Source organism: Nipponia nippon, unplaced genomic scaffold (genome assembly GCF_047370975.1).
Source record: "Nipponia nippon isolate SJK-2023a ecotype South Korea unplaced genomic scaffold, ASM4737097v1 scaffold_8, whole genome shotgun sequence".
Classification (NCBI taxonomy): domain Eukaryota; kingdom Metazoa; phylum Chordata; class Aves; order Pelecaniformes; family Threskiornithidae; genus Nipponia; species Nipponia nippon.
Window position 1 is genome coordinate 17,787,111 of NW_028262402.1, and position 20,842 is coordinate 17,807,952.

At 40.0% G+C, this 20,842-nt stretch overlaps 1 protein-coding gene across 3 annotated transcripts; it reads right to left on the reverse strand.

Moving 5' to 3' along the window:
• Window positions 1–1,211: 1,211 nt before the first annotated feature.
• Window positions 1,212–12,999, reverse strand: MACIR (macrophage immunometabolism regulator). 3 transcript variants are annotated; one of them, XM_087742622.1, is made up of 2 exons: window positions 12,910–12,999; window positions 1,212–3,606 (listed from the first exon to the last, which is right to left on the reverse strand). In XM_087742622.1, the coding sequence occupies exon 2, from the start codon at window positions 3,583–3,585 to the stop codon at window positions 2,962–2,964; it is 624 nt and encodes a 207-aa protein (XP_087598748.1). In that variant the 5' UTR covers window positions 3,586–3,606; window positions 12,910–12,999; the 3' UTR covers window positions 1,212–2,961. The 3 variants fall into 3 exon arrangements, with proteins under 3 accessions (XP_087598748.1, XP_087598750.1, XP_087598749.1); XM_087742624.1 differs by lacking the exon at window positions 12,910–12,999 and adding an exon at window positions 8,175–8,368; XM_087742623.1 differs by lacking the exon at window positions 12,910–12,999 and adding an exon at window positions 6,199–6,543.
• Between the last annotated feature and the right edge of the window lie 7,843 nt (window positions 13,000–20,842).

Here is a 20,842-nt window from a genome sequence, read left to right on the forward strand (position 1 = left end):
CATCCAGGAGAGCAGTTTTAGAAAGGTCTAAAATCTTGTCTGTTACTTATTTTGCAATATTGTCTAGTAGCCTTGGTCTGCAATGAACAATGCCACTACAATATAAACATGCTCAACAAGAGAGATCATCACCCAGGAGAACTAAGTATAAGCCAGAATACAATGGATGGAGAAAGAGAAGGTAAAGGAAGCTGTAAGGTCAGTTAGGTCCTGCCTACAGCTGTAAATACAAAGTGTAACACAGCAGGACAGGAGTAGTTACAAGTTTATACCTGAAATGAAGAAAGAAAACACTGAAATAAAGAACGGATTTCATACCAATCCTTTTTTGGTATATTTTTTTTTTAAAAAAATGCCAGCAGCATGCCTGAATTTAAGATCTGCCTCAATATCCCAGCTTACACATTTGTACTTGATTCCAGCTCTGCTTTGGTGTTAATGGTCTGTTAAATGGCAGATTTGTGTTACTACGCTGTTATCATTTCTACCTTCACTCTTTTAATGCTCTGGAAAATACCTAAAGCCGACAAGGAAATGTTTTTTTGTTGCCTTTTTTTTTTTCCTTTTAATTTATTACAAGAACAGGGAGAACTCACTTTGAAAGGTCAGTCTTGTTCATATCCAATTTCATTTTAGTAGTCTAAAGAACCATCTCATCTTTGATTAATAGATTAGTTTAATGGAAGACATTATAAGCAGCAAGAATAAGATCAAAAGCTTTCGTTTGGCTAAGATTTTGCTTAATTTAGAGGCAAAAACAGGAACTCCTCGTGGACAGGAGTTCTCATAAAGAACACTACAAATCAAACTTGCAAAACATTGGGCTCTTGAACGAGGATATGCTACAAGAGCTGCAAGTGTATATGAGTTAAGCAAACAATACTACCACGTGTAAGCACCTTCATGAGCAAATCACCAAAGAGGTAAAGTACTAACGCATATTTTATTAACTTAGTCATCAACTATCACCATCAACCTCTCTATCAGTGTAGCTATACAATTATGGCACAGGATGACATTAGAAACGTACACAAAATATTAATAATTGCATGGCTCATTTCCTCAAATATAGTTACAAACCTAAGCATCTATTTCACAGAAGTCCAAGATCCCCGCTTTGAAGTTGTTTTTAAATCATCCCTGGTCTAAAGCTGTATTTTTTTTTAATTCTCCTTTTTGTCCTACACAGCAAAAGACTCCACAACAAGAGGTGTTTATACCACCCTTTTTATTTTTCAGCCAGAAATACAGTTTCATAAGGTATTTCAATAAACAGTGGTGTTTAGTCCTTAAATAAAACCCCCATCTCTTTGGCATCTGACCATATTCTGTTTTTCAAACTAGAGACTATATAGGAAGATTTTACTTTCAAGATCATTGTTCAATACATTAAATTTACACAGGTGTAGTTAACTTTTAAAAATACACATCAGTTTGTTGCAAAGATTCTAATAAACCTAAAAAAAGAGAACCAAACGAGCAAAATGCAGACTACTGGGCTGCCTTCATTTATAACTGTGGAGTAGGTGACACAATGAGAACTCCTCTTAATTTTCCACAGCACATGCACTAACTAGTGCTTTCTATTCATTCTGAATGATAAACAAAAAAAAAAATATCTTAATTCTACCAGAAACTACTGATCAAATAATTTATGTTTCAAAACAATGTGAACTTATTTTTAACTTCTTCTGCAGAGGTCATCAGCCAAAACCAAGTTGCGCACTGCTTCAGTGAAAGATTGCACCTAAAAAAAGTCTGAAAACTATTTTTAAACATAAGTTAAAATGTTTTAAATACATCTAGGAATGCAGCTGTCAAAACTGCACTTGATGTCATGTTTGGATAAAAAATTCTAAGTAAGAAAGTAAGCCAGTGTATTCAATCTATTCTGTTGAACAATCCAGGATCATCTCTTCAATGCTGATACAGAAATACTTCGCCTGCACCCCACCAAAAAAAAATCAGCCTTCCAGATCTCAAGCGTTCAGTGCTTCAAATCAACTGAATTGCCAAAGCAATGCTGAAGTTATTTGACACCTTCCGTTACTATACATGATACAGAAATCACAAATTAAAATCAAAAACATTACTGACATACCAATGCAGACATTCCAGTGTATTTACTGGAATCTGATGTGAATACTTTTTTGTGTGTTGAGACAATGTAAAAAATAAACCCCACTAACAACAACAAAAAAATCTTCACTCCCCAAAAGATTTCTTTTTAATAACCCAAATACTTATCCTGAACAAGTTTTATAGAACAGAGGAGGCAAAGCAATTACTTGCATGCAGAAATTAAAAAATAATTTAATAGGATTCAAGTAGTTGTTTTATGAGTGAATCTCACCCTCATCACCAGTGCAAGTGCAGTTCGCAAATATTTGAACTGTATTGTTTAAATAGCAAGTAATCCAATTTAGCCAAGCTCACTTTCCTCTCCATGATGTAAAAAAAAACCAAACAAAACAAAACAAAAAAACCCCACATACATTTTACTGTAGAATACAGGAACAAAAAGTAAAACCAAAAAACCTCCTAAACTTGAGTACTTATCCAAGAGCAGTTTCTAACATCAAGCCAAAATTAGCAACAACCAAGCAGACATCACCAATTTTTCAGTGTTAAATTACTGTAAATACTAGATCTAACTGTACAAAAAAAATATCCCAAACCAAAAAATCAAAAGCTTTTTTTTTTGTTAAAATGTGTCCAAAGAAATATCCACCAGTTGCAGTCAAATTTGCATTAGAAGCTCCTTGCTCAGGAAAGATTTATCCCTCTGAGTATTTGTAACACATTGCATTGCCAATATTCTATTCAAATAAATTACTTTCTGATAACATTTAGCTGATACAACCACCTACGATGGTGGACAGTCATATACACAGTACAACAGTGGATTTTTGCAGCAACAGAGAAATAATCAGAAATTGGCTCTAGATTCGAGATGATAGCTCATGTGTTATTTCTTGCAAACATACGGTCCCCTCTAAGGGTAAGGTGTTGGAGCTGGTATTGTAGCACTTCTGTGTCAGCAGGTTCCTTAATGCTCATTTTGTCTAAATTGAGGTAGTCCAGGGATTTCGAATGAGCCCTTTTACCTTTTAAAAGGCAAAGAGGCAGGGGACCATGAAGTGCCTTGTAAGGTTCATATGGTAAAGCCTTAGTGCATTTATCCCCTGAGCTGGGCATCCGTCTCCTTCTCCTTCCATTTACTGCTGGGATCTCATATGGCTGATAGTACCTACTTCTAGTTTTGTACAAACGGGAGGAACGTGTAAGTCCTGAATCAAGCTGTCTGGAGCGCAAGTTTGGCCCAGATTCCCCTTTATTCTCTTCACTTCCTGTACACTTCTGGGCTAATTTTAGCAGCTCCTCTCCAGTTGTGAAGCCAACCAGGTAGTTAGAATCCATGTGAAGGATCTGATATCCCGCAACCGTCCGTCGCATTGGTGAGCAGGGGGTACTGGAACAGCGGGGCTTCTCTCCTTCCATCCTGCCCCCGGGACTCACCTCTGCAAGAGGCACAGGGAGGGTGGATAGCGTAGTTCTGGACTCTCCATTTATGTCAACTTCCATTTTAAACACAATGCTATTCTCCTAAAAATAAAACAGAGCTTGGTCAGAAATAGAGCTTTTATGCAACATGAGGAGCTGAGAGAAGATCGCAGAAATGAGATTTGGTATCACCCAGAAGTCATGACCAGTACTTCACTATTCAGCCTTGTCTTATGCTCTGCAGGGTGTCACATAACAAAACTATCACCGATATCTGCCTTTTAAAATTATCTTGAGTGTTTTTTTAATAAAAAATACCATAAATATATTCCTGATATTCTTAAATGTTAAAAACGTTCTTGAGTAGTACAATACACAAAAAAGAAGAATCTTTCCAGTCCATTTTTTCATCCTTTTAGTCCATTTGATTCCTCATAGCCCCTCACCTCTGAAGCCATCTTACATCCATTAGTACATCCATAGCAACTTCTCCCATATGCAGCTGTTACTGCTTATTGAAATTATTGTCAATAGAAAAAACAGCTATTAAAAAATGTGTCTAACTCCTACTACCGCCGTCAGGCATGACCACGGACAAGACCTGATCTACTGAGGGTATTGCAATGCTTCCCTCTTCCAGGTGTGAAGACAGCTTGCTTTAGATTCAAAGAATGGCATCCTGACTGTTCAACAGCTGTCTTTATACGTCCCAGCAATCCTCCCGCACCAAAAAACCTATCGTCTTATTCACAATCAACCAAACAAACTCACACTATTTTATTCTAATGTATTTCTAACAAAGGAAACAGTATACTAGCATTTAATGGATATAGCATAAGATTCTTATAAGCATCTTTAAGAATAACCAATATTCTGAATTCTATGGTATTTATTTGTTTTTCTGTTTCTTTTGGAAACAGACTATTTTGCCCTGACCCTTCTTCCCTCATAACTATTCCAAATAGACAGTTTTGTGCCTTTACAGACACAGCTGTCTGCCACAAGCCATTACAGTCTCTAACATGGAAAGATAAGGTCAATCTCACAGCAAGTATACACCAGTACATGCCAGAACACAGAGAAGGCTTAATTCTTTTCCTTTCTTTGTTTTCAGCATCATCTACACTATCTGGGGGACACAGCTACTTCATAAAATAGAAAGGTCACATTGTTTTCAAATCCATGCTTCCTTCATTGTCACCCTCACCTTTGCTCTAAACAGTAAGTACTGACTCTCTAGCCAATATAGTTCACAAAGATTCAGCATAGCTTTGTAATGTTTAAAGGCAATGAGATTCAAAAAAGAAAGAAAATGCAAGGTATGCAAGTGTCAAGCAGAAACACAATTCTGAATTGTCTGTAAACCACATTCAAAAGCTCAATAATGTTTCACAAATGAAACTGACTTAAAACATGCTATTATCACTTTGCAAACTTTTAAAGCTGCTACTTGCTGCCGTTCTGAGGCTTAGAAGGTCACCGGCTGCGTAGCAAAGATACAACAAGCAAGGGAAGGAAAATGCTCCCTCCCTTTCAATACTTCATTCAAACTTTAGATGCCTCCAAAAATCCCATCAAGATCAATCTCTATTCATTTGTCTTAAAATAAGGGGGAAAGCTGTGCATAAATCTCCCTTGCAAAAGAAAATAATCTAGTCTTATGCAACATTTAAGACTATCTTATTTCTGTTCAGAAACTGCTCCTTCGCAGTCCAAGTAATGTTGCCACTTCTGCTTCCCTGTTTAGCCTCAAATCAACCTGCTGCTCCTGTCCTACGCTAATAAACTACGAGTAAACAAATCCCCATAGTTTTGCTGAAGAGGATTTTATTTGCCATTGACAAACACAGCAAAAGCTAAATAAAGAACTAAAATACCAAAGCAAAACAAACACCAAAATTTTTCACTGAAAAAAACATCCACATAAAACTCAAGAATGTTGCCCATTATATTTAATTCGCTTTGAAATATATTTATGGAGCCAATTAAAACTTTAAGAATAGCAGAAACAGTTGTTGTTTCCTACTTTAGCACCATATCTAGCAGTGAGATAATAAATACGGTGAGGTTTCAGCCACTGAGTTAAAGATATTCATCACAATTCCTTAAGTCGAAATTATAGTTCCTGCACCATCAGGAACCATGGTTACTGGAGGCATAGCACAGAAAAATTTCGTATTTAAACTTTTGACTACCCTGTGTTTTTAGCCGAGAAACCTAAATATTTAAGAGCTCCTGTTCTTTTAATTCCCCATTTTTTACCCTGTAGTTCAGAAATCTTTCCAGTAATCTTCTAGGAAGACTTAACCTATTTTGTTAGGAAGCTGAAATGATGCTAGAACAAGTATAAATAAAAGTGTCATACAGTATGGTTAGAAATGAATCATTGTCTAGTCATATATAAACAGCTGCAACAAAAAATAAAAAACCCAACAAAACTAGCAATCACTTGCAACAGCAATATGTGCCCTAAGGAAAGGGAGCAAGAAAGAGATGATTTCGTGCACTTTTTGAGTTAAAAAAGCCTTGAGAACTTGAAAGCAACACACAGGCTCTTCTCAGAGCACAGCTTTTAAAATTAATTTGCTTCTGTTTAAAACATGGGTGTGCACCCTGGTAACAAAAAGCAAGCAACTTTGAAGAACGGCTACAAGCAGGAGGGAAGGAGGCAGGAGTTCTCTGCCAAAAAATTACCCCTTGCTGTCCAAAAACAGTACAAAGGAAGATCAGAGCAGAAAAGCCTTCAAGTCAGCAAGCTCCAGCCTAGTACTTCAGCCTGAAACTGCAGAACTTCCATTTCTGTGCTCCAGTGCGAAGAACAGCCCTAAAAACAAGAAATCCGACAGACACTCGAAAGCAGCAGTAGCATCAAAAGCTGGTGCCATAGACATCAGAAGCTGAAGGGAACAGCACTGCTAGCTGGTGAGAGGAATGACTGGCCAGCTCTGCAGGCAGAGGTCCAAAACTCAGCATGTATGTGGTTCAGCTGTTATTTCCCAAGACTTTTAATGTGAGTTACTCAAGCTGCCATATGGCTTCAACATGCTTTGTCTCCTCATCTGGTAAAAAAAGATAGAGAAACATTATTTAGAAGACTTCTCTAAAAGAAAATCATTTGAGAAATTCACAGTATCTGTGAATGTAGATCCATTACCTACAAATACACATTTAAAACTTTTAGACTGCATTTTTAGGCCATTTCCACGGTTATAAGGCCTTAGATGACTACTATTAGGTTCATTGCTGTGTAGTGGTGTAAGCTCGTCAGTAATTCTCAGCATCAATTATAATACTGAAAAAAACAGTACTTCAGTTTAAAAGGAGTATTTCTTCAGATCACAGCTGCCTTGTCTTCTTACTTCTCAAAGAGAATGACAACGGAGTGATGTCAATTCAAGACAATTTATAATTAAAGATTTGCTATAGAATCAAAACAAGAAGAGGAACAAGATGGCATATGCTTTTCTTTGCTGCTGCTTCACATACTTAAAAAATATGGAAAATGACTGAAAATAACAGTTACCAAGAGGATGCACTTGATCAACACACACCAGAAGCTCTTCTAGAATACAATTCACTTCATTAAGATGTTACAAGATTTTATCGATTCTCTTTATATTATAAAGCAGGCTCTGCATATAAATTAATCTGACCCAATCTAGCTAAATATTGAGAAAACTGTCTGAAACACAGAGAAAAGGAATAATAAATAGAAATACTAGGTTACTGACTATAAATTATTGTATTACCTTGAAGAATACATTAATATGCTTGGGACAGTTCTTTGAGGGTACAAACATCAAAACCTCCACATTTTGCAAATATAAAGGCTTTCTGACTATTGAAACTTTTACAAAGGAATTAGGTATCACTCAAAGATTAGCATGGGACAAATGAAAAACAGACATGTATGACACACTAACATCTAACATCACACCATGCTAATATATGCACTGTAAATCATTTGTTGTTGGAATGACCTCTCACCATGTGAGATTTATATTTATATTATTTTTTCTGTTACATGTATTACTGTCTTTTGGAGGACAGAAATGCAAGTGACTCAAAAAATATCAACTTTAATTACTCAATATTTAAAGAAGAAAAAGAAAGACGAAGAGGGGTTTCCCTTGACACTGCTATGCTTTGTAAAAAGTCTGCATTATTTTGAAACCACCACAATAAGTTGCTCCCAGCAAAAGCACTGGTTCTCTGTAAATTGGTATTTCCATTGTTACTTATCTTCTCAACTAGAATATGAACTGATTTCAGAGGATGACTTTTTTTAGGATAAGCATTAAATTTCTGTCCATCCAACTACTGATTTTATTTTATTATTTTAAGAAGAGATTTTTTTTTCCTAGATGCCAAGCCTGCAGGTACTACCATGCATTAAGAATTATACAGATCTGCCTCCTTGATAAAATGCTCATCACTGCAATAAGCAGATGGTAAAATGGAAAGATGGCAATAGACTCAGTGACATCAACTCTTTTACAGAGTCAAACATATTGGATAGAGATATCAAGCCAGTTTTGACACTTCCTCTTCTCTGTGCTGCCATTACTTAATATATGCAATGCACTTAAAAGATCCAATGTTTGTCTATCAAACACCAGGAGTAAGTAAAGTCACCCAGCACATGTGAAGCACATGAGAAGCCAGCATACATTTTTAATTATTTCAATTGTCTCTGCTTGTGAACAGGAAGAATAAGGTCTTCATCTTTCCCCTTGCAGTCCCAAAAGAAAAATTCCCATACATATAGTATGTGCTCTTGGAAATCCCATCTTGTTTCTCTGTCACTGAAACGCGGTGATGCAATTACATGCTTTAGAGGAACGTTTTCTGGAAATAAATATTTCCAATCTGCAACTAAAGCAAATGAAATATTTAGCTGAAAGGGAAAAAAACAAGCTAAAATTCAGCTATGTAAGAGTATCCACAAAGGTGCCACATTTCTTTTTCTACAGCTGGGGCAGCCAAGCTATAGACTTTGAGATGTACGCAGCTTGTAGGTTCTTCCAGCACAAGCTGGTGATACTGCTGCACGTACTGCCAGAGACAGATGGTTACTTTTAGCCATGTTCTTTACCTCCAGCTGAAGGGCCTTAGACTAATGGTGCTTCACCATACCCTTGAAGGTCCCCTATAATAGTTGTGTCATGTTTTACAGACTGATACCATGTTTGTAGAGACAGGAAAGGGGAATAAAAAAAAATAAATCACAGAGAACAAGCTCATGAAAGGTATCAATAAACTATACACATTTTTCACCAGCTCTTGCTGTTCCTTGGGAGAAATTCCAAACTACTCTAAGCTAAAGCAAAAGCAAATGGAGGTAATGTTAAATTGTTGCACCATGTGAGACAACATTCAGATGGAGTAAGAACAAAGTTTAGCGCAGATTTTTTTCTCAAAATTAAATGCAAGAAAATGAAATTACACATAAAGCATATGTTACGATCCCACCAGCCTTAAGAAAACAGATGAATGTATATTACCGAATTAATAAAGCCAGTGCAATAACTTTAGGATGCGATGCAAAACACCAGTCCACAAAACAACCAGTAAAAATGATAACTACAGAATAGGGTGTTTGTGTGGAGGTTCTTGTCAACAGGTGAAGCATTAAGCCCTTCAGCAATCCAGTATACTGGACAATAAATACCACATGGTTTGCACAGAAAAATGAATTATTAAATGTTTTTCTAAAGAAGATTAAATCAATTTCTAATAATATGTTCCTACTGCAAGAAGCAAGAACTATTTAACCAGTTTGTTAATTCTTGTTATTAATGCAGCTTTAAACAGAAAACAATTATGATCCAGGAAACTACCTTTTAAAAATGAAGAGGATCACAAATGAATTACTGAGGAACTACAACCAGCAACTCCAGTGACTAGCTCAGACCAGATCGGCATGACAGAGCGTACAATTTACACAGAAAAGAGACAGATGGAATTTCAAGAGTCAGTCCAGGCTAATGAATTTTGTATGAGCAGACTTAGCAAGCAGGGAAAGTAAAAGAAAATGGTGGGAAAGAAGGCCATTTAACTTCTGACATCTCTTTGCCAAGCAATATTAGATGCAAGTGTTTAACAGAGGGTAACTTTTCTGAAATATTTAGAGTCCTTTAAATAAACAATGCGACTTCCTTGCTGGATGGAATCACACACAAATGCTTCTACCCCCACTCCATCAGTAAGCTGATGCTCCCGGCCAGCATATAGGTAGCTGTCTACTATCGTTACTCATCAAAAAATGAAACAGTGAGACACATCTAAAAAAGCTGATGCATATTGTAAAACAAATCATTTTTATTCTTTAGTTGGTTAGTAAGTTAAAAAAAAATGTTTTCTTTATAATTGTATTTTATTTCCCTGTATTTTTGATTTTCATCTTCTCACCAACCAAAATCTAAGTTTCATTTTCAAGGTTCTCTTCTCTCCAGTTTCAGGTTAGCCCACTTGGAAAAAAACAACAAAAAACCATACCACAACCTGACTTGTCAACAGAAATTAAACTGCCTTTTTAAAATAATAAAGATAGCTAGGGGAAAAAAAAAAAAAGCAGATTTTTTATAATATTACAGGTTTCACTGAATAAATACAGATTTTTGCCTTTAAAAAACCAAAATGCTAATGGGAATAAGGGTCTCCATTGCTTTTGTGTCAGACAAGAACTGCATGTTTGGTAGTATCCTATGTTTCCACATCTGAAAATACAGCTCTGCAGATATTATTTTGAAACTATTAATCTAAACAAAAACAATATTATATTCAGCCTTTGACTAGGAACAGCTATTCAAAGAAAGATACTGGTTAAAAATAAGACCTACTCAAACACATCAGGAAAAGTACATTTAATCAATGCAATTTAGGGGGTTTTGTGTTGTTTTTTTAACTGAAGCACTTTAAATTACTTGTTCTTTGTCTTAACTTGATGTAATCCTCAGCAGATATTTAGGTGTTTGTTGGAAAGGTGTCTCATTTACTTATACCATCCACAGTGCTAAAGGTCACCTCCTCAAACTTACTAGTTATGTATATAATGACTTTAAAGTTCTGTTCTCTGCCTCCTTCTCACATGCTTCTTCCCATACTTAAATGCTACCTAAAAACAAGTGTTTAAGTGTAATGCAACTATGGAATAAAAAATAATAAAAGCCCAAGAGCACATGCAGGTACAGTAAATTTGTATTCAGCTTACAACTAGCGCGAACAGAAAACTTTGACCCCAAATACTCTGTTCATCTGATTTTACCGTAACATACTGCATTTGCATATGATTATGCAAGCCCAGTGGCCAAGCCGGCAGCATAAGGCTGGTCAAGAAGAAGATATTATAAAGAAAGCCATGCTATAATGTCAGCACTGTTACAAAAGAACTTGATTTCAGTTATGGCACTGCCATCGCCTCATTTCCCTCCATTTCAAAGTCACTGTGAGAACCACCCTCCTCCATCTTCATTATTCTAATAAGCGCATTCTAATAAGTGCTCCTCCTCAACGGGGAAAAAAAAAAATCAAGCAAGCACACCACATAAGACAGAATATGGTTCAAAATACACCAACAGCAGCAGGGTGGTGGGAGGAGCAGCTTTCAGAAAGGGAGACCACTGGGACAAAGTAGGAAGGAGAATCAGTGCTGCACACTTCTACTCCTCATGGCAAAACAAAGCATTGGTTCCCCAGTCCTCACTACACCCCTCCTGGAAATCTTCCAAGGACTCTTCCTGTATTCAGGACAAGCCGTGCCAGAAGCCAGACAACTACTGGTACAAGCAGCAAGTCCTTCTCCCCATCACATACCCTCTCCACCACTCCCACCGAGATCTGTGTAACTGCAGGCTTCTGCCATTGACTCATTTCCTCATGCAGCTATGCAAGCATGTATGTATGTATGTACAGTGACACACTGCACCACTCTAGAGAGCACACTAACAAGCAAAGATATGTTCACAGAAAACATCTCCTAATGCACATAATTTGCTACTTTCTTTATAATAGGTACATACACACTCACACATATGCCAGCTAAAACCCCTATGTAAAACAACATATAAGTAACTCCATCTATAAAGAAATTACGATCTAAGACTACTTTCCTACATATCTGTAGGCCACTCAAAACAGCACCTCAACTGTTCAGAGACACTCCCCCAATACCCTAATATGCAGAGAAAGAATTGGCAAAGCGTGCCTGCCAATAAGCCAAAGCAGCTTAGCAAACTTCATATTCTGTAAAGTAACACTTTAATGCATGCTAGAGTGCACAAATGCAGTCAGTGAATGAGCATCAGTCGTCATCTAAACAGAGCTTTGAGCCTCCATTTACCCTTCACTGACCAAGATTTATTAGAGAGAAATATAAAGTTACCCATAGAAAGCTGGGCACTAGCGCACTTTGTTACTATCAGACTGAATAGTAAGGTCATATTCAGGTTTAGCACGTGCCTAAGAGTATTAAGAATGGTATGGGGACTGCTGGTAGTTGTAAGTTACAACTGAAGAGAGCTATAAATGGTTATGAACAGGGACAGGTGCTAACAGGTGAACGCTGGCTTTTCCACCGTTTGCACTGTTACTAGCAGCTGGCACGGAAAGCGCACTTGAGCAACCTCCCTGCAGGTTTCAGGCCCTACATGACAATTCCCCAGGCTTCCTTCTGCAGGCGGGTACCGGGAGCATCACCCTGGCGTCCCTCCAGACCCGCCCGGACAGCTCCACGAACGCTCTCCGCTGCTCCTCGCTGCCTGCCTACCTCCTCCGCATTCATCAGCTGCCGCCGGGGAAAGCGAAGCAGCCGCGGGCTGGGAGCGGAGGGTACGCGGGCCTGCGGGGAGCGCGGGGCGCGCCGCTCGGCTCACGGAAGAGGCAGGAGGGGGAAATGCGCCACGACCTCCGCGCTGCGAGGGCAAAGCCCGTCTTAGGCGCCCCCGCCCGCGGCCCTGGGGCCGGGGTCCGGCCGCCACGCGGCTCCCAACCCAGCAGCGGCCCCGCCGCGGCGCCCAGCACCGCTGGGAGGGAGAAGAGGCGCCACCGCCGCCGCCCGCGGGAGGGCCGGGCCGGGCCCGGCTGGGCCGCGCCGAGCGGCTCCCCGTGCCTCCCGCCCCAGGCCGGGGGGCGCGGGCGGCATAGCCGCGGCTCCTCGGCGGGCCCCGCCCGCCCCCCACCAACGATGCGGCCCGCCCGACGCCGCTCCTCGGCCTCCCGCACGGCACAGCTTCCGCCGGGGCGCCAGGGTCGGCCCGGCTCCCCCCGCCCTACGGCCCCTCCCTGGGCCCACCCGCCGACCCCGCTCCGGTACCCGCTCCGTGAGGCGCGGGCAGGGCCTGAGGCCGCGGAGGCCGATGCGCCGCCCCGACGGCCGCCAGGAGCGGCGCCATCCCCGCCTCCTACCTGCGGTCCAGGGCGGCAGGGCCCAGCTCGGAACAGCAGCGAGGCGCCGAGCCCGGCGCGCTCCGCTTCGCTCGGCCCGGCCCTCCCCGCGCGCCGGGGCTGAGGGCGGGGCGCGGCGGCCGCGGACGGGGCGCCAGCTAGTGGTGGCGGCGGGTGGCGGCGCGCGCTCGGGCCTCGGGCCGCCGCGGGGTGGCGGGTCCTAGCGGCAGTCGGCGGCTCCGTGCACCCCGCGGCGGGGCGGACCCGACCCGATCCGACCCGACCTCTCGCCTCCTCCCCTCCCGCGCGCCCCGCTCCCTTCTCTCTGTAAAACCGGCCTCGCCTGCTGGTGTCTGTGAGGAGGAGGCGGAGGCCCCGGTAACGGCTGGGGCAGGACGGGCAGCGCCAGGCCCCGAGGTGGGCAGAGGGGAGCAGCACCCCGGAGGGCGGCCTTGGGCTGGCCCACGGCACCCCGCAGCGGGGCAGGGGCCTGCTGGCTCCACGCAGCTCTGCGGCTCCCCGTGGTTGGGGCCAGGGCGCTGCACTGGCGGAGGGAGGAGACACCAAGTCAGCTGGGCCGTAAGGGCCTAAATGTCTTTCAGGATTGCCCTGCAGAGGCGACTCTCTGGAGTGCTAGGAGGTGAGCCTTGTTGGCACAAGCCTTGTCTTCCACCCATTCCACCTATTCTGATAGTCTCTGGCTTAGTAAGCTTTAGTCTCACACATCTTTTCACTCTGTACGCAACTATAAGAAAGGATCAAGTGATGGTCTCTTGGTGACTTTCTCTTCACTGAAATCCCGCCCATCTCTATCTGTAACCTCTCTGGTATTTCCACATCTACAAAGTTTGGACACTGACTAGAAACAAACCTTTAGTAACGGTTTGGCCGACAACCAGTTAAGATAATTCCCCTATTTTATTTTGCTACTCAAAGATTAAGCAACGATGCTGTTACTGCATTGAACCTTGCAAGCAATTGCCTAACTTCCCTCCTGTAAGTAAAAACAAAAGGGAAAAGGAAGAGAAAGTGTAACATCATAGTCCTTTTTTTTTTCCCCTCTCAATAATATTTATTTGGGAGCTGAACCACACAGCTTGTATTTCTAATCCCCCTGGGGTAGAGTTGAGCCAGCTTTTGTTCCTAAAACTGGGTCTTTAGTGACCATTCTTAAATACACAGCTAAAGTTTATTACCCTCCTTGGGAATCCAAGAATCATAGAATGCTTTGGGATGGATGGAAGGGACCTTTAAAGGTCATCTAGTCCAACCCCCCTGCAATTGGCAGGGATATGTTCAACTAGATCAGGTTGCTCAGAGCCCCATCCAGCCTGTCCTTCAATGTTTCCAAGGATGGGGCATCTACCACCTCTCCGGGGAACCCGTTCCAGTGTTTCACCTATGAATTCATCATTAAAATGGTGGGTAGTATAAGTTAGAATCACATAATGCATAGATGTCCTCTGTACAAAAGCCATGCTCTGGCCTTGCTCTGGTACCAATGGTCAGGAAGGCTGCAGGTCATCTGGTGCTGGATTTCAGAGGAGGGTGTCAGCATTAGGTATCCACCCAGACTAGCTGCCCATTGTGTACCCAGATGCACCTGGAATTTGCATTTCGTGGAAATTCTCAGCTAGAACAAACAACAGAGAAACAAAGAACAAGGGTTTTGTAAGGAATTTTAAATACGGTCTCTTTAGCTCTGCAAGCCCGTAAGAGTCATTGGTTTTGCAAGTTCACAAGTGTTCTAAGAGCTAAATTAGTAGTTTTACTACAGAACATGGACAATATATCTGGTCAAGCAGCAGTGTCAGAAAAGGAATTTGGAGTGTAGTTCAGTGTCATTATGATGCTCTATGTTGCTTACAGTACACAGACTCCTTTGGTTCATGTTGCCATCTGCAATTCTAGTTCTAGCCCGAGTCAGAAATCTCATCTTACTATGTTGTCGTATGGTATAAATGAAGCTATAAAATCCTGTCAGTCAGTATATCACAACTTTCCCTCAACAAACTTCCCCCCACACCTTCCCCCCTTGCTGTCGACTGAGTTGTCAGTCTCTGAGATGGACTTCCAAGGTTGGGGGGGGGGGGCACGGAGGGGTGGGCAGCAGTGGTGAATGACTTCAGGAGATAACAGATGCTCGAGGGTGATCGTAATGTGTTCTAGGTAAGTAACTGTTTAAAATAAAACATGCTTTACAGATTAGCAATTTCCCCCCCACACATCAGGTATTATAACATTTAATAAACTGTAATATTTAATAACCTTTATCACACTGACAGAATTAATGTGGTGCAAAATTGTCTTTTAAAGTTCTAGGTACCAAAAGAAAGGCAGATCCTGAAAACTTATCCCAAAGACAGCATCCAAACTCCACACCAGATATTTGAAAATAAACTTAGATCTTCCTAAACCCCCATAATTTTCAAAGTTCCATGCAACCAGAAATGTCATTAAGATTTTCCCAAGACTGACTACCATATTTCACTATTTTTTGCAGTGCTCTTGAAGCCATCCAAGATTTTACATGCAGAACAAAGATATTTTGAAGTGCTTGGGCTTTGTTTTCTGCACTTAAGATCTGGTTAACATTTTTTAGGGCTGCTTCAACACAGAGAAAAACACAGACCATTACAGGCCATTTTCTCTGCATCATCACCCTGACCAGAACATGAAGTACCCTACGTCTTATGATGGCTATGCTCACCAGCAGGTTCCTGCATCAATGACAGTCAATTGGAATGACAATGTAATTCAATTTAAACAAGTAAACATAATATTAAAGGTAAAACACACAGAAAAAGGGCTCCATTTCTTCTCTGTACGTTCTTCTTTATTTATTATCCTTAGAGAGCTTTTATCAAAAGACTTTTCTTCCTTGCTTTTCATAGAATGATAGAATCATTCAGGTCAGAAAAGACCTTTAAGATCATCAAGTCCAACCGTTAACCTAGCACTGCCAAGTCCACCATTAAACCATGTCCCTAAGCACCACATCTACCCGTCTTTTAAATATCTCCAGGGATGGGGACTCAACCACTTCCCTGGGCAGCCTCTTCCAATTTTGATAACCCTTTCAGTGAAGAAATCTTTCCTAATATCCAACCTAAACCTCCCCTGGTGCAACTTCCCCTTGTTCTTACCTAGCCTGGAAAGCCAAAGTGATAGATTTGTATATTCCAGGCTTGTACACTGGAAACTGCTATGGTGATGTGAGCATTAATGAGCTTACTAAATCACAAAGACTGAAAGCTGAGCAATTAAAAGAATATTTACTCAGTGTGTTTAATTCTGTGGTTTTGTGCACATGGATTTAATTCCAAAGCCTAATGAGACAATTTTTTTTTTTTAAATATTCAGTATATTTTCCTTTATGAAGGATTGTAGCCATTATTCTGAAAATACGGGTTTTGCTTGAAATCCATAACCACATTCAAGATAAAATACAAAGTATTTATCTGGGGGGGGGTGAGGTGAGGGAAGTGGTTGAGTCTCCATCCCTGGAGGTATTTAAAAGACAGGTAGATGTGGTGCTCGAGGACATGGTTTAGTGGTGGACTTGGCAGTGACAGGTTAACGGTTGGACTTGATGATCTTAAGGGTCTTTTCCAACCTTAACGATTCTATGATACTAAGAGAAAACCAATTCTGAGCAGAGTATTGCTGAAGTAGTAGCATAACTTTTACACTGAAAAAACTCTTTAAACCTGAGTATTTTTGTTAAAAGACAAAAAAAAAATATTATCTACTGCCATACAACTTAGCAACTTTGCCATCCAACCCCAAAAGCTTAGTCATTTTTTAACATATCTTAAAGGGCTATTTGGCTAAGTTAAAAGAAACTATAGCGAAAATTTACTTAAAACCTAAACAAAACGTCTTAAGTACACCATTTAATAAAATCGCACCTTTATTTTTTATATAGCAAGTTAAAAAAATTAATTTTAGTGAGTGCAGAAAGTATCCCTTGATTTACTTTTTGGGCCAGATTCACTTTTTGCCTAATTAAGCTGATTTCAGTAAGAATTACGGCTACTTAAGCAAGGCTGAATTTATGTCCAGATGGAGGAGGTAAGCACAGGAAAGAATGTGAAAAAGGTGGTGCTTTTCAAGCTTTGTGTGTTTTGCAGGTGTTCGGTTAGTACCAACTCTGACTCAGACCATCTCAAAGTAATGAACAGAACCAGGCAACATGAAAAGATGCACTCTATCCTACACTATAAGAACTAAAGTTACTGGGAAAGGGAAGTGAAGTTTTGGACCAGTCTTAGACAAATGATGCATTTGGTATGCACGTGTATAGGAGAAGGCAACAGAAAGCACTTGGTAACGTTGTTCTAGGTCTGTGAAGTGAACCTAAGTAAGTTTATCAAAGTCAAAATGTAAATCTATTACACAAGCAAGAGAAGTGGTGAAGATATGTTCATGATCGGACCAGGCTGCTCACAGAGGTGGTGCAGTCTCCATCCTTCAAGGTTTTCAAGCCCAAATTGGATGACCTTGTGTGGTCTCAGAGATGACCCTGATTTGAGCAAGAGGTTCGACTAGAGACCTTCTAAGGCCCTTTCCAGCCTGAATTATTCGGTGTTCCTATGATCCTTGTTGAACCTTATTGTTCGTGGACTGAATGCATAGCATAAGTTGAGGTCAAAATATATGGGAATTAATAATGGTTTAGAACAGAATAGAACAGAACTGAATAGAACCAAATAAAATAGAATAGAACCAAATAGAATAGAATAGAATAGAATAGAATAGAATAGAATAGAATAGAATAGAATAGAATAGAATAGAATAGAATAGAATAGAATAGAATAGAACCGAACTTAACCGAACCGAACCATTTCAGTTGGAAGGGACCTACAACGACCATCTGGTCCAACTGCCTGACCAATTCAGAGCTGACAAAAGTTAAAGCATCTTATTAAGGGCATTGTCCAAATGCCTCTGACACTGACAGGCTTGGGGCATCAACCACCTCTCTGGGAAGCCTGTTGCAGTTCTTGACTACTCTGTCAGTAGAGAAATGTTTCCTGATGTCCAGTCTAAACCTCTCCTGGTGCAGCTTTGAGCCATTCCCACATGTCCTGTCGTTGGATCCCAGGGAGAAGAGATCAGCACCTCCCTCTCCACTTCCCTTCCTCAGGAACTGTAGAGAGCAATGAGGTCGCCCCTCAGCCTCCTTTTCTCCAAACTAGACAAACCCAGAGTCCTTAGCTGCTCCTCACAGGACATGCCTGCCAGCTCTTCTACCAGCTTGGTTGCCCTCCTCTAGACGCATTCAAGGACCTGAACATTCTTCTTAAATTGTGGGGCCCAGAACTGCACACAGTTTGAGCCAGTGTTTACTTGTTCGTAACTAATATTCAACCTAGAAAAGGCAGGAATCTCCAAGCTTTTGTGGTTTGGTTTTTTTTTAATTCTATTTCAAATACAATATCATTTCAGTCTTTTGAATTCTGTTGGTTTGATTTTCTCCTTTGCAGACCTCAGTAGTTTGTAACTCTACATTTACTGTGCAAATGCTCTTTAAAAATGACTATAGACTCTTACTTCAGATTCATAAATAGTTCAAAATATTTCCCAGAGTAGTCTTTTAAAAAAATTTATGGAGGCTTTAGAAGTGATGTTTTAAGTCTCAATATATTCCCAGCCCTCACCCAAAAGAGCAATTAAAAAGTTATCAAGAATCCGAAGACAAGTAAGACAGGAGGTCCAAATGGACTTATACTCAGATTTTAAAAGATTCAGGAGAGTTTTAGTATTTATATTAATATACAATAAATAATGATAATCTTATGAAAGGAGCAGTTATTCCCTCTTCTGGAGAGATGTATTGGAATGGGAGATTTAGTGACACACATGCATCCAGGCCAAATAGGCTTTGTTGGAAGCAAAGATATCGCAATTATATTAGGAGAATTCTTGATCTGGTACAAAATGTGCATCACACAATTACCTTGTTTTCCCTTATTGGTGACTTTTGTCCCTTTTACTGAACAGAATGGAGATCTGTAAGTGTGGTGCACCAGATAATGGCTTTAATGGTATTTCCATTCTACTTGTACATCAGATTATATAGATGAAGAATGTTGCACAAAAAGTGGATTTCTCAAAAACACATTGCATAAAAGATGCATCCAGGCAAAAATAGCCTAATATACCTTCCTTTCAGGCTAATCTTGAGATACCCGCATAAAATATGAGAATTTCCTTTCCTGCACTTCTCATTTATCACTTGATTAAAACTAAAGAAGTTCTCACTAGAACCTGTCAACCACATAATCCTGTTCAGATCAGAGCAATTATTACCAAATTATGCTCTTTTTGAAAAAAAAAATAGACCACTAGACATTGTAATTTCCACATAAAAGTTTCTCTTTTCCAGCAACTTTATGATAGAAAAATATACATTGATCTCAGTATAGCTTGGAGGAAGACAAAAAATGATTTCTAGTCATGTTCAGTGTTATTTCAGAAAGCTGATTCTCTTCTTAGTAGCAGATCACATGAAAATTTGTAATTCTTATAAGTCTGGACTAGAAGTCTGTTTCTGCATACTGTATTCATAAATTATGTGGTGTGGTGACAAACTGTTTTTCATCCATTCTTTTTTTTTTTTCCCTTAAGCAAGTACATGTTAGAGCTGTTTTTGTATCAATGCAAAAGCTTCTTGTAAGATCTTTTCCACGCTGGCTTCTACCTCTTTTATGATATGGATGTTCTCTGTATTTAGTGCATCCTCCTCCGCAAAGGCCCACATTTGATGCCACTAGCACACATTTGGATCTCTCCAAGATTTTTCTACAGTGTGAACTGCAAATAGAATTTGTCTTGAAAGTACAAAGTACACATGATTTGCAGGGCTCTCATATTGTGTCATACTTCAACTTGTTCATTGAAAGAAGAAAGAGGGATCAGAGACAGAACTGCACATCCAGAGCCAGAACTCCAGCTAGCTCTTTTTCAGGGAACTTAAGAGCTGGAATGCTATTCTTAATGGAACTGTATTCAATTAGACCACAGGACTGCTACATTTAAAAATGAATAGTTAGGTCTAGAGTATGCTAGGTTTTACTTCTTTCTCTGTAGGTAAGATGTTTAGTTTATTTTTTTATTCGGCATCTGTTTTCCATAGTGTATCACTCTGGACTACTTTGTTATGACACCAGTTTTTATATTTCAGAGCAGAAGATGGTTGTTTTTAAGGGCTAAGTGAGGAAGAAATTAGTATTTGAAAATACTCAGTGAAATTTGTACTCTCCACAAAACCAAGCAAAATTAAAACCATTGTTTAAGAAGAAAAAAGAAATATAAACAACTACTAGAAAGTACCCTTCTTTTCTTCCACCGGTTCTTCCACAATTGACTTTTTGGAAAAATTTTTGCAATTTTTTCTTTAGCAAGTTACTTATGGGTCTATCAACAGCATAATTGCTGTAAACTGATGAAGAAATACAGGAAAAATAAAGGAACTTTATGTCTCCATCTGTGTTAGATGACAGAAAAGTGTTAAATCCCGATGTTCTGCCACTTGAATAGTCTATTGCATTGAAATGGCCATTAAAAGTCTTTGTTACATCTCTTCTGCAATCTTCCTTTGAACTCTGATGGTTTTGATGCTATTGATCAGTGTATGATCATTATTTTTTGTATGCATACCTCCCTAGGCTTGTTTATATGGATTCCTACAAAATTGAACTGTGGAAGCACATCTGCTTTCTCTTAACAAATTTTACTTGCTAGTCTAATTATATAGAGGACTCAGATTTATGTCTTTATTGTAACAAAGAAACATAGAACAGATAAAACAAGATTTAAAAATAATTTTAGGAGTTTTTACAAACATTTTTGTGTTTTCCTCTGTTTGGTAACAATGGTTCATTTTTTAAGGAAATGCTAAATGTTTACTTAAACTATATTGCAGGGTGGTGGTATTTCGGGAGTTATA

What these genes read in the sequence shown, in the direction of transcription:
- MACIR (XM_087742622.1), bottom strand. Translation starts at nt 3,585, where the DNA reads ATGGAAGTTGACATAAATGGAGAGTCCAGAACTACGCTATCCACCCTC.